The sequence below is a fragment of the Chelonoidis abingdonii genome, chromosome 5 (genome assembly GCF_003597395.2).
Source record: "Chelonoidis abingdonii isolate Lonesome George chromosome 5, CheloAbing_2.0, whole genome shotgun sequence".
Lineage (NCBI taxonomy): Eukaryota > Metazoa > Chordata > Testudines > Testudinidae > Chelonoidis > Chelonoidis abingdonii.
This window is the reverse complement of record NC_133773.1, coordinates 144491490-144505451: the sequence shown is the minus strand read 5'-3', so window position 1 is coordinate 144505451 and position 13962 is coordinate 144491490. Positions and strand designations below refer to the sequence as shown.

The 13962-nt window shown below is 53.2% G+C and overlaps 1 protein-coding gene across 3 annotated transcripts; it reads left to right on the top strand.

The window, feature by feature from the left end:
* Positions 1 to 211: 211 nt before the first annotated feature.
* NAGK (N-acetylglucosamine kinase) lies at positions 212 to 9768 on the top strand. Of its 3 annotated transcripts, none has more exons than XM_032762441.2 (9): positions 212 to 372; positions 1295 to 1393; positions 1819 to 1960; positions 3173 to 3237; positions 4630 to 4742; positions 5865 to 5952; positions 8749 to 8846; positions 9002 to 9080; positions 9351 to 9635. In XM_032762441.2, exons 2-9 carry the CDS (start codon positions 1312 to 1314, stop codon positions 9536 to 9538), a joined length of 855 nt encoding a protein of 284 aa, XP_032618332.1. In that variant the 5' UTR covers positions 212 to 372; positions 1295 to 1311; the 3' UTR covers positions 9539 to 9635. The 3 variants fall into 3 exon arrangements, with proteins under 3 accessions (XP_032618332.1, XP_032618330.1, XP_032618331.1); XM_032762439.2 differs by having other exon boundaries at positions 3173 to 3283; XM_032762440.2 differs by lacking the exon at positions 8749 to 8846 and having other exon boundaries at positions 3173 to 3283; positions 9351 to 9768.
* Positions 9769 to 13962: the final 4194 nt, after the last annotated feature.

Sequence of the window (13962 nt, the reverse complement as noted above, 5' to 3'; positions counted from 1 at the left end):
GGGAGTTGTGCATGGGACGGATCCATGCAGGAATCATGGGTTGCGTGGGAAACTGCCGCAGCTAGCGGGCCTGTCGCAAGCCTTTCTCGAGTGTGGCTGCTTCTGCAGTTTTCAGCCCAGCAGCAGCTGCAAAGATTGAAAACTCTCCTGGCACTTGGAAGTGAGGGTAGATTTCAGGAGTCCGGATGGGGGCTTTCCTCTAACTCTGCCCACCTCGCTTTGCTGGAGGGGGGTGGCATGAGCCCATTGTGCACTGAACTGGCATGTGTGTGCCCTTGATTCCTTAGGGGGGGGACCCACTCCAAGGTAGTGCTGATATCTGAAGATGGCAAGATCCTGGCAGAGACCGACGGGCCCTGCACTAACCATTGGGTAAGGATCACACCGGATGTGGCAGGCGCAGCTGGGGCTAGAGGAATCTGGGATGTTGTTACTGGGTGGGGGGGATGTGCTAGCATAGCAGTCAAGCCTGAGGGTGATTGGTGATAGCCAGGGGAGTTAATTTGCATGCCATTACCCAGAGTTTACTTCTTGTGGTCACTTTGTTACCTCTAATTTCCAAGCTCTGGGTAGAAACCAGTTGGCCCCCACTAGGCCAGCAGAGAGCCCGTGCGTTTAACCCCTGCTGCGCTGGTTGAGTTACAGCCGGAAGGAGAGCGCAGACTCATAGGCGGACTAACATCACGCCCTTGATCCTCAGCCTGGCACCCCACCGAGAGAGGGGAGGCTAAAACACAAGCCGCTGGGCTGCTTGGAGGTATCCGAAGTTCACATCTCCATTCTGATGCTGGGTCCCAGTCTTCAGAATGGGCCCAGCCCCAAGAAATCAACACGTTGAGATGTTTGAGCTCTGGATTCAGACTCAGCGGCTGCCCTTGGACCAGGGCTACGCTACAGACTCTGCTGGCACAGGGGTGTGGAGAGGCGGGACCTTGACTGACAGAACTGGGCTGGCAAAAGCCCCTAGTGTAGATGGAGCTACGCCAGCCCGCCTGTGCTTTTGCCAGTATAACGGGGGGACATTGGGGTCGGCCTGGAATAAGCTATCCCAGTGCAAGCACGGTTTGGCTGCTATAAGCTGCATCCACACTAGGCTCCTAGTGTGGACTGCTATGGTGATGGGTGTGGAAAAGATCACTGAGCCAAGCACTTCTGGGCGGGAAGGGGGGATGCCTGGCACTAGTCTGCATGTTAGTCCCAGTCCGGGGGGTGGGGTTAGCATGGGAGCAGCTTGTTCTCAGCAAGCAGAAGGGTTTAATGAGAAATGTTTGTTGTCCTCCCCCTCCCCGGCTAGCTGGTCGGCTCAGACAAATGCCTGGAAAGGATCAACGAGATGGTCAGCGAGGCCAAAGGGAAGGCAGGTGCCAACCCGCAGGTTCCCCTCCGCTCGCTGGTGAGTTACTCTGCGACGTGGGCTGCTCAGGGGTGCAGTCAGATCAGAGGGGAGGGAAGGCGGGGCAGGGGAGGGAGGCTGGTCCTATGGCTAAAGCACAGGCCAGGAGATTGGGGCCCTGTCACAGACTGAGTCCTTGGGGTGTCATTTCTCCCCAGGGCTGCCGGGTAAGAGAGCAGGGGGCAACAGGGAAGAACGTCTGCCTAGTGCTCAGCAAGGGTCAGAAAAGCGAATGGCAGGCGGGTCTGAGGAACGAGATGCAAAACAACATGGGAAACGCTGTATGATCAACAGGAGGCCCAGCAGGCTAGGAAATGCAGGATCCACGGCTTGGGCTGGGCTGGGGCAGAGGGGGCCCGGGCTGGCTGGGGCGAGGGAGCACCCAGCTCTGGTTTGTTGGACTCACGTGGCGTGTCTGGGTGCAGGGGCTGTCTCTGAGCGGGGGGGAGCAGAAAGAAGCCATCAAGAAGCTCATCGAGCAGCTGCAGACCCGCTTCCCGCAGCTGAGCGAGAACTACTACATCACCACGGATGCCATCGGGGCGATGGCCACAGCTACCGACCACGGCAAGGACCACGCTCGCCGGGCAGGGGACAGGAGGGTTCGGACTGCTGGGTCCTGGGTCCTGCTGGGGTTGGTGACTGGGGGAAGCTACGTGGAAATGGACACTATTATCCGCCTCCCGTTTGGAGCCGCTTAGTTTCCAAGGCTTGGTTGTGGCATGGGAAGCTGCCCTGGGGGGAGTCTGAGCCCCGGCCTTCTGCCCTGAGGGGCTATGACAGGGATTCTCATTGGGAAACCCTAGAGGAGTGAGGCACAGCTGATGTGTGATGGGAAGTGTGGCCCTGTAAACTGGGTGGTCTGCCCTGCTAAGGGCCTGGGGCCAGCCAGCCTGTCCTGGGGCAGAGCCCCATGAAGCTGTAGCTTGCCAGTGTCAGTCACGCCGCCTGATGAGTGCCTGATTCCTACAAAGAGCCCCCCGGGGGTGCGGAGCTGCCAGGGGAAGGGCCACGGGAGCGGTTTGCTGCAGATTGTCGGTGCAGCCGACATTACTTTGTAGGAAGGGTCTGAGCAGGCCCTTGGCGCAGCATTAACCCTTCTAGGGCTGGGGAGACCGGCCAGGAGCCTACCAGTCCTCTTGCGCCTCCCAGTCCGTCAAGTAACCAGCGAGAGCTCTGGCAGTACCACCACTGGGGGAGCCCTCGTGGTCTCACCGGTACTTGTAGGAGCCCGGGGTAGAACCGGTCCAGCCGCAAGGGAAGCCCAGCGATCGGGCCTGCGTGCTCCTTGCTGGAGTCGCTGTGTGCAGAACAGCATCGAAAGAGGGAATGACTGGCTCACGTGGCACTGGCCAGGCTCTGGGGGCGGGAGACACCTCCCTGCATGCTGACTGGGGAAACCTCGGACGCAGGGGTTTGTGGGCATGGAGCGTGGGAGGGGTGGGGCTGCGGAGAGAGCGACCCAGCTAGGATTACTGGGCTCAGCTGGGGCTGGGCCACCCTCATGGGTGGGTAGCTGCCCAGGGTGCTGTGGTCAAGAGGCAAGAGCGGAGCAGGCCAGGGATGCGAGCCTGCAGAAGGGAGCTTGGGGCAAAGAAGGGGAGGAAGAGGCAGCAGGGCCTGGGAGTGATCGGCGGGTAGGGAGCCCGGAGAGGCAGCGGGGCCCACGGGAGGTGGGGGGAGCTCGGAGGGGGAGGGTAAAATACAAGTTTGCCCAGTGTGCCATTTTTCCTAAGGCCAGCGCTGGTCACCTGTTGGCCCTTCCCTCTTCCCCCGTAGGTGGCGTGGTGCTGATCTCGGGAACCGGTTCCAACTGCAAACTCATCAACCCCGACGGGTCGGAGGTTAGCTGTGGAGGGTGGGGTCACATGATGGGAGACGAGGGGTCAGGTAAGACCTGGAGCGCGTCTCCTCGCCGAGGAGTTCTGGGGACGATGGGGCTGGGCGGAGGGGGGCCTGGGTCAGTGGCTAGCTCTGTTCCTGAGCCTCCGGGTGTCTCTCACCCCACCCTCCTCACCGCCCAGCTGAGCCAGAACAAATCTGAGTCCTTAGCCAAAGGGCCTCTTGAGGGCTAATGGCCCTGCCACAGCCCTGGGGAGGCTGTTCCTTGCCCAGCAGGGAAGGGCAGCTGACACAGAGGCTGGAAGTCTCTCAGCGAGTGGCTAGCAGGGCCAGGAGTCTCTAGCTCTCAGATGAGAGGTGGCCTGGGGTGATGTATTGGCCTGCAGGGTTGTCCTTTGGGGGAGCAGTGGCAGATCAGGAATTGAAGGGTAAAAGCTCTTACAGGAACATTGCGGTTATAATATATAACACAGGAAAGCCAGAGTTACGGTTACAAGGCACTTGGATGTAGGGATGTAGCAGGTATGGGATCTGAACAACCTTCATTCTGCCTCCCATGGAGATGCCCAGAGAGAACCAGAAACTCAGACTCCTTTGTCCATCTGTAACGGTTTCCTCTTGTCAGTGATCTCACAAATGACTGTGTTCTCCGTGTAGCCGTTCCATGGTTGTGCTGGCCCCAGCCTCCTTTGTGCTCCTGCGTGCGCCATGGAAACAAACCCGATCAGACAAACGGCCAGCGGATGGCCACGCCGGATTCTGTGGGGTTCTGTCGCTGGCAGTTCTTTGCATCTTGCAGAATCGGACCCTATAATTTCACGTGATCTAAGTCATGAGACGTGGAGCTTGCGTCTCTGCTGTGGAGACATAAAACCGGGTATAGAGCATGGGGCATGTTTTCAATTCTATGCCTGCAAAGCTGTCCAGGTGGGCTGCTGTGGATTTCCTAAAACTCTTGATCTGAAAATAACACTTCTTAGGGCTTGTCTGCATGGGGAATCTATTCTGGAGTAAGGTAGGTGTGAATTTAAAGGGCTGCCGCTATCCTGGTCAGTTTCCCCATGTAGATAAGCCCTTAGAGTAGTTACGAAAGGAGCGAAGATGGGAGGCTGGTGGTGTGAAGGAGGCAGAGTTAAGGTTACCTGGGTACTTTCCCTACTTTCTAATGTTTGGGTTTCTTGTCAATGTTGCCTGTTAATGCTCAATTTCCTGGCTCTGTACTGGTGGCTTCTGGGTACCACCAGCATCCTTGCAAGGGTATTTTACTGACCTGTCCTCTCCACCGTAACCAAGTCCATTATTGGCACTGCTGGATCCAGGTCTGGCAGCAGTTGAGCTCTGGGTCGGTGAAGCCAAGCCTAACCACCTGCCTCTTGCGGCCTCTTGTTCTGCAGCTTTCTGGATCGCGCACCAGGCCGTGAAGATTGTGTTCGACTGCCTGGACAACCTGGAAGTGCCGCCCCACGACATTGGCTATGTCAAGCAGGCCATGTTCGATTACTTCCAGGTACCTGGCCCAGCCGCGTGGCACTGCCGGAAGAGGGCGCGGCTCGAGTTGGGGAGATGGGGCCAGGCTGGGTCTGGCATCTGAGAGGGGCGGAGAGCCTGACATTTCAGTGGATGTTCAGCACCTCATGTGATCAGGGCCCTGGGTAACAGCTGTTGGTCTCCTGTTTCTCCAGAGGCCTCTGAAGGGCGCTGCTGTGCGGCATGATGCGTGGCACACACTGGCTTCTCTCCTGGGCACTCTCGCCCATGGGAACGTACGCAGCCTGGTCCCCTGGAGTGACCAAGCCTGGCTTAAAGAACACAGAGGCCCTGTGCTCCCCACACACACCTTCCCTAACTAGACAGCAAAGCACCTCTACCCCATACATCCGCCACCCCCACAGAGAGCCCTGTATGCCCCTCTCCACCTCACCCCACCCACAGACCCCCAAATGCCCCCTCTCCATCAGCCCTCACTTGTCCTGACAGCCCCCCCATATCCCAGCGGCTTATGCCCCACTCACCACAGCCCCGAATACCTTGGTCCCATCTCCCATGCCCCCCCCCCCCACTCACCCCCAACATTCTCCACTCTCCCCACTCCCCCCATAGCCCCTAACAACTTGTCCCAGCCCCTCACCCGCTACCCTGGGACCTTCCTGGCCACTCTCTGGTGCCTCTCACCCCACTGGCTTAGCACTTCATTCCCATCCGGGATTAGTGCCGCTCCTCCTGATCCTGGCCACGCAGCCCTGCGCCACTCGAGTTTGGTACATGCTGGGAGGGGGGAAGAGTGGTAACCCCCCAGCACAAGGGATTGGGGGCAGCCACTGGTACAGGAGGGAGAGGGGCCTGGCTTGGGGAGCTGGGTCTAGGTCACCCTTTCAGGCTTGCACTCGCCCGTCACTGCCTGGTGTCTCCCTGTCCCCCACTGATCCCACGTGCTGTGTTGCCAAGGTACCTGGAGCTGTGCGTACTGGCAGCCTGGGGGTGGCTGGCATAGGCAGGGGGATAGGGATGCTGGTTTCTAAATGACAGCCCCCACAGTCTGAGTAAGGGACCCCGAGCAGAGGGTCAGGCTCCAGACTGCGCCCCTGCGGTAGGCACACGCATCACCTCCGCGTATCTTGTGTCCCTGCAGATCTCTGACAGGATGGGCCTCCTGACGCATCTCTACCGGACGTTCGAGAAATCCAAGTTCGCGGGATTCTGCCAAAAACTAGCCGAGGGTATTGGAGGGACTTGGTCCTGGGTGGTTTTGGTTAATCCTCCATTCTGGGCGTCTGGGCACATGGTAGGGCAGAGACAGCCTGACAGGAGGCCTGGGCGGGACCTTGTTCAAAAGGCTGGACTAGCTCAGGAGTGGGTTGCTGCTGCTGGCTCCCAGCACAGAGAGGAGGCAGCGGGTGGGAGCAGAGGACCCAAACCTTGGGTAGGATCTGCACAGCGTTTGCCCCCCAGGAAGGAGGAGCATTGCTTGAGGGGCAGAAGGGGTGGCACTGAGAAGGGGGGAAACTCGGGCTAAATATCAGAAGAATCAGACTCAGAGCTTGCCCAAGGGAAGCGCTGGGGGCTTCACTGTGTGGGACTCAACTCCCAATGGGGAAGCCGTCCCGCACCGGCTGGGCGATAGGTCTGGCTCGGCTAACACAGTCTCTGCATCCCGCGGGGTCGTGATATGACTCTATTTCTGTGCTCGGCCATCATGGGAGCCGACTGTCTCCATGAGTGGGGCTCCTGGAGGTGTGCTCAGCGCAGGTGTGGTGCTGTGCTCCGCCCCTTCTTGTCAATCTCCGGGGAGTCACCTTCACCCAGGTTATACAATGAGCTTCACCCACTCCCCTGGACGTGCAGAGCGGGGCAGCTCCTTTCTGTGTGTGGGGCCAGCGGGCTGGCCCTTTCATGCCGTGGCTCCACTAATGCTTGCTAATTCCTGATTGGGGTTTTTTGCATGCCCCTGGTAGGATGAGCTCTGGGTACTTTGTTAAACCAGACAGAACTGGTTAGCCGCTGCCTGTCCCTCCAAAAGCAAAGCGTCACCCCATGTCCCCGAGAGATGGACCTGCAACCGCACCCCGGACTGCCAGAGTTTTGACTCTGACAAGGAAGAAGAGCGAGACACTCCATGAAGTTATTGTATAGAGGTTTATAAGGCCCAGCTTGACAAAGCCTTGGCTGGGATGGTTTAGTTGGAGATTGGTCCTGCTTTGAGCAGGGGGTTGGACTAGATGCCTCCTGAGGTCCCTTCCAACCCTGATAGTCTATGATTCTAGGGGTACGGCTATGCTTTGAAGTGTGAGTGTGATCGGAGCAGCAGCGCTGGGAGCAAGCTCTCCCAGCGCTGCATGTAAACCACATTCTTTACGGGTGTAGCGTGCAGCGCTGGGAGCCGTGCTCCCAGCGCTGCCGCCCTGATTACACTGAGGCTTTACAGCACTGTATCTTGCAGCGCTCAGGGGGGTGTTTTTTCACACCCCTGAGCGCGAAAGTTGCAGTGCTGTAAAGTGTGAGTGTAGCCAAGAGTTTAGTCACTAGGGACTTGGCCACTGCTCTTATGAGGCTGGTGCTCAGATGGTCTGGGGGTGGGTGGTGGGATAGAACCCTGAGACGGTGCAACATAGATCTAATTCAGTATGGAAACGGGGCTGGGCTGGGTTGGATCTGTGAGCGGGAGCCCCACTTCATCCTGCTCTTCTGTTTGAGATGCAAGAGCCTCTTCCCTGTTACGACTCCAGGTTGTTAGTGTGCAGAGCACACGGCTGGCCGGTTAAAGGGACCCTCATTAAACTCTTGGGATGCTACCAGGCTGCCCAGGCCCATGTGCTGGGTATAGCAAAGGGCATCTGATCAGAAAAGCTGATGGGGAAACTGACAGGTACCCGTACAGCTCCATGGTGCAGATACCTAGTGTCATTTTCATGGCTTCTTCCATGCTGCTGAGTGCATGGGGGGAGTGAGGGCTCAGCATGGGGTTAGAACACAGCAGCTGGGACACCGGCCACTGGCTCTCTGGGCCTCTGTTTGCCCCGATTAGTGATAACATCCCTACCTTGCTGTGGGGTTTGAGATCATCAGCTGGAAGGTGCTAAAGCAAATGCAGAATATCTGCCTTTGGAGGACCCTGCTTCCACCTCAATAAGAAATTGGTGAGGGGGCTAGAATTCTTCTGATTCCAAGCTCTTAGCTTCTAGCACATGATCCAGCCCTGCTGTGATCCAGCTTCCTCTTCCCCCGATGCTTAAGACCTGCCTCGGGCAGCTGCAGACAATTCTCTAGAAAGGGCTCTGTTTCTGTGTCACTAGTCTGTGTCTGACAGCAGGTTATTTGTAGCATCGTAACGTCAGTCAGGGATCAGGGGCTGCGGCGAAGACAGTAGGCCTGCTGCCTCGGAGAGTTCACACAGCCCATGTATTGCAGTGATCCCATCACCTGCTTCGCAACTCTGCATACTGGGATGAGGGAAATCTGTAAACCTCCCACGCAATTTACAGTAACGCTCCCTGGGGCAGCTCTGACATGGCTGAATAGGCTGCATTGCAAACTGACACCCCCCTGAGCAACCATTATGTGACCCAACCCCGATCTAGGCAGCGCTGTGGTGGGGGAGCTCCTGGTGACATCGGCAGTGCCTTTTGCCGGCGGGAGCAGTTCTCCTGGCTGTGTACCGATATCTTCTCTAAAACCCTACAGCGGAGGTGGACGTGCCCTGGGTCTCTGCAGTGCAGGCTGTAAATGAGCCGTCTCTGTAATCCCCTTTTGGTCTAGGTCACTCAGCTTTGAGACTTCCCTTTGGGCTGAAGTTGCCCAGGCACGTGCTCTTCCCCCTTTGTTAGAGTTCGAGCCAAATCCCTTTGGCTGCTTTTAAATTATCCAGGTGAAACGGGTCCTCGTAAATCTGCTGCTGCCTCTCATTCTGGATGGGAGCAAGAGGAGCAGGATTCAAACGAGCATCACTCCCCCTTGTGGCAGGTAAAGCCCATCTGTAGCCACCGCGGACCCTGTTGTACTTCTCTTCTCCTGCTCAGGTGCCCAGGCGGGGGACCCTCTGTGCTGTCACATTTTCAACAAGGCTGGGGAAGTCCTGGCTCGACACATTGTAGCTGTGCTGCCAAAGATTGACAAGGTAACCCCGGGCAGCTGACTCTGCTGGGCCTGCAACACAGCTGGGAGCTATTGCCAGCCTCGGGCCTCCTGCTCCGTCTGTGCTGTGCAGTGTTTTGCACTGATTCTCAGTGGCGCGGGCTTGGGTTGTACTAGCTAATTCTGCTTTCCCCCTAGAGCCTCTTTGGAGGCGAGCTGGGGCTGCCGATCCTGTGCGTGGGCTCCGTGTGGAACAGCTGGGAAATGATGAAAGAAGGTGAGCCAGAAAACCAGGCGGAGGGGGAGGTCTTGGGGTGAGGGTCAGGAGTGGAAGGTGTCCGGGTCCTATTCCCAGTTGTGCCCTTGGGCAAGTCACTGAGCCGCCGTGCCCCCGTCCCTGCAAATGCTGAGTCTGCTGCCGTGTCCTGGCTCCCAGCTCTTGGTCCCCACCCTTTCGTCCGCCAGCCCACCCCCTGCCTTTGAATGGCAACAGCTGTATTGTCTCAATTGGAACATGGCCGATTGACTCTCCCTCCTCCCCCCTCAGGGTTCCTCAAAGTCCTGAACCAGGCCCGGCGTCAGGAGCTGCACAGCATCTTCTCCAAGTTCACCCTCTTGAAGCTAAAGCACTCGTCAGCGTTGGGCGGAGCCAGCCTGGGGGCCAAGCATATAGGGCAGGTGCTGCCCCTGGACTACACTGCCAATGTGGATGTCTTCTACACACACTCCTTCTAGGGCCTCATGGGAGGAGTCAACTCCTCTCCCTCCCTGCCCTGGCCAGTGCTCTCTGCCTGGGCAGCATCTGGCCAAGCAGCCCTACTTTTTAAATTGTTTCTTGGTTTGTGTCTCTAGCGCAGTCTGGGGGTTGGGGTGGGGGAATCTATTTACATAGACAGGAATTGCATCTGGCTTTTTCTGTCAATGTGTTTTGTAATTCGTCAATAAAAGGTCACAGACACAGCTGACTCCCCCTGTCCCGCAGGAGCAGAATCTGTTGTTTATTGTAGGGCCTACAGGCCAGAAGATGGGCCCTGCTCTGAGCTCGCAGGAACAATTACAGGCCACCTGTAGCCAGCTCAGCTTTATGCATTAGAGTGGGGAGCAGCTCCTCTCAGAGGATGGGGTGGAAGGGTGCAGGGAGGTGACTGGATGACCAGCGGACCATCAAGCTGACTGAAATCCTCCCACTGAAACAACTATGATGGCAAACAGCTTTGACTGACCGGCAACTTCTGTGGGAATCGTTTCTGTTTTCTCAAACTTCTGCGCTTCCTTTTGGCCAGCTGAGAAGGTTTTACTTGCTGAAAACTGAACCCCCTTCCTCTAACATATTTCAGCCAACTTGAATTTTTGCTGAACCTTCTTATGGGGAAATCGCTTGCTGATCAGCCCAGGCCGGTGGAGTACAGGGGGCAGGAGGTCAGTTAAATGCTTGGAACAAGGGCTGGTTAGGCCGCAGGATGCCTGGGTTCTCTCACCAGTTCTGGCCCCAGCTAGGAATGAAATCTAGCCCTTGAGCAGCCCAGAGCAATGCTTCACTCTGACAATAGCTTCTCAGGCATTGAGAGTCCTTTTTATTGCAAAGTTTTCTACCCCAGGTCAATGACCAACAGCTACAGCCTGGAGCCAGTGTGGGAGGGGCTAGCCTAACTTTTGCAAATATGGTACCAACTGACTTCATTAGGAATTAATTCAGTAAAAAAAAGTTTTAGCAACTGCCCCAATCTACCACAGCCTGGGTAACAAACAGGAAGTGGAATTGCTCATTTATTAGCATAAAGTTGGCATCACTGAAACCTGGTGGGATGATTCCTGTGAGTGGAAGGGTAAAATCAATGGTTCGAAGCAGTATAGGATTGAGTGGGCAAAAGAGCAGGGGGAGAGGCACTCTATGTCCAAACTGGGATTACCTCTTTCCGAGTCCCTGATAACTTGGAAGAAAATGATCTTGAATGCTTAGGGTCAACGCCCTAAGAGGAAAAGCACAAGCAGGGGAATTAGATGGTATCTGCTAGAGACACCAAATCGCCCTAGGGAACAGGCTGACTGTCTCCTTACACACCTATCTGCAATGTGTAGGGGGAAAAGCTGTGTGATCACGGGGGACTTCAGTTTGAGTGAAATAGGCTGGTCCTAAAACATCCTTGGGATTTCTAAACAATTTTCTAACACAGCAAGTGTTGCATCCAGCACAGAGGAGTTCTATATTCAATCTCACTTTGAGGAATAAAGATGAACTGAGCCCAGAGCTAGAAGAAATAATGGTAATTTAAGTACAAGAGTTCATGACTTCATCACATTTATAATTTGAAAGCAGAATTAAGTCCAGATCAGTACTATATACTCAATGCTTGAAAGAGGCCAATTTCACAAAGCTGAAAACAAGTGGACATGATAATGGAGAATGTTTAAGAACACTTTACTAAAAAGTCACAAAATTGAGAGACATGGCTTATTGGTTAAAAAAAAAGATCTAGTTTAGAGGGAAGGTGAAGGTAACTATAAAAAATAAAAAATATAAAATGTAACATAGAAGTTGGTAGTAATGAATATAAATCAGAAGCTAGGAACTGCAGAAAATTGATAGGGGAAGCAAAGAGACACAAGGAAAAATCTGTGGCCAGCAGAATTAAGGACAATAAGGAGTTTTTTAAATATTTTAGGAGGAAAATGAATCCTAACATGGGTGTTGGTCTACTACAAGATGGAAATGGTAGAATTATCAGTAATGCCCAAAAGGCAGAAGTGTTAAATAAATATCTATTCTGTATTTGCGAAAACAGATGTATCATACAGTAACCCTTTCCATTCCATGAGCATCTCAGGAGACTATTAAATAGCAGCTGCTAATGTTATTTTTAAATTAGCATGTCCAGATAACTTGCATCCAAGTATTTTAAGAGTTGGCTGAGGAGTTCAGTGGACTTTTAATGCTGATTTTCAGTAAGTTTTTAAAACATTAAAGAAGTTCCAGAAGACTGACAGAAAGCTAATGCTGTGCCAATGTTTATAAAGGGTAAACGGGATGATCTGGGTAATAAGAGACCTGTCTGTCTGACACTGATCCTGGCCAAGATAATGGAGCCGTTGATAAACAATTAAAGGAGGGTGATCTAATTAATGCCAATCAACAGGAGTTTATGGAAAACAGATCCTGTCAAACTAACTTGATATCTTTCTGTATTGAGATTACAAGTTTGGTGGATAAAGGTAACAGTGTTAAGGAATATAGAATTCTGCAAGGCATCTAACTTGGTACTAGCCAACACTCATTTAAAAACTAGAATATAAAATGAACACGGCACACATGAAATGGATTAAAAACTGGCTAATTAATAGGTCTCAAAATGCAATTGTAACAGAGAATCATCATTGAATGGGTGTAGGGATCGCTTCTTGGCCCTACTCTATTAAACATTATCAATGACCTGGAAGGAAACAAAATCATCACTGATAAAGATTGCAGATGACAAAAAGCAGAGGAGTGGTGATTAATGAAGAGGACAGGGCACTGATTCAGAACGATCTGGAACGCTTGGGAAGCTGGGCACAAGCAAACAATGTTTTAATATAGCTAAATGCAGATGTATTCATCTACGACCAAGGAATGCAGGCCACTGTTACATGATGGGGGACTCTCTCCTGGGAAGCAGTGACTCTGAAAAAGATTTGGGGTCATGGTGAATAATGAGCAAGTTCCCAGTGTGATGCTCAAAGAGCTAATCCAATCCTTGGATATACAAACTGGAATCTTGGGTAGCAGAGAGGTTATTTTACCTCTGTATTTGGCACTGGTGCAACCACGGCTGGAACACTGTGTCTGGTTCTCATGTCCACAATTAAAGAAGGAGGTTGATAAATTGGTGAGAGCTCAGAGAAGAGCCACAAGAATGACTAAAAGATTAGAAAACCTGCCTCATAGTGATAGACTCAAGGAGCTCAATCAGTTTAGCTTTACAAATAGAAGGTTAAGGGGTGGTGCTTACAATCTATAAGTACCTACATAGGGAACAAATATTTGACAACTGGCTCTCCAATCTAGCAGAGGAAGGTCTAACATGATCCAATGGCTGGATGTTGAAGCTAGACAGACTGGAAATAAGGCATAAAATTTTAAAGGCAAGAGTAATTAATCATTGCAACAAATCGAAAGGGTTGCAGTAGATTCTGCATCACTGGCGATTTTTAAATCCAAATGGAAGTTTTTTTTAAAGTTCGGCTCTAGGGATTATTGTGGGGCAGTTCTCTGGCCTGTACTATGCAGGAAACCAGCTTGGATGCTCACAATTGATCCTTCTGGCACTGGAATCTACGAATCTTCCCTTTCCTTCCCCAATTCCCCATCCGATCACAGCAGAACACGCCCCCCCCCCCCCCCCCCCCCCCCCCCCGCGCACGCACACAGCCCTGAAATAGGTCACTGCCTCTTTGTCAACACTATCAGAGCTGCTATTTGGTTCAAAAGCAAAGATCAGAAAAAGGTGCTTATGTTTCTTTCCAATTTTAAGAAAACGTCTCCCCCGTATTTCCTCTTTCCCACAGAATAAGACAGTGGAGCAACTGTCTCTAACACCACAGCCTGAAGACAACTGCTTATTTAAACACCACTTTGATCTGGCATCACAGCTACAGGCACTGGCCACAGCAGACAGTGCTTCCTCCGGGAGCCCGGCTTGGCGCTGCTATTTATTCAGCAGTTTCCTCTGCCCCCCCACTCCCACCCCTTTTGCAAATGGAAGAAAACAGGGCAAGTGGGTCTTTTTGTTTGGTTTTTGTTTGAACTTTAGAAGCATCAGGGAAACCAAGTCTCATTCATCTTCCTTGGACGGTGAACTGTCAGCAGAGTTTAAGCTTTTCCACTTTCTTCTCTCAATTGGCTGTACTGTATTTGAGCTAAACGTGTCCCCAACAACCCCAAGACCTAAGAAAAGATCACTTCCCCTTACAGTAGATCAGGACTCACGTGGTAGTGGAGACATCAGCTAGCCACCTAAAGACACAAAAACAGAGTTTCTAGATGTGTTTTTTGCCCCCTTTTTATATAAAACTTACCTGCATGGCAAAGAAAACCCATTTTCTTCCCTTTGCAGATCACCTTTAAAATCTAGATCTGCCCAGGGTCCGTTTGTGTTAGGGACACAGGACTAGGAGGCACAACT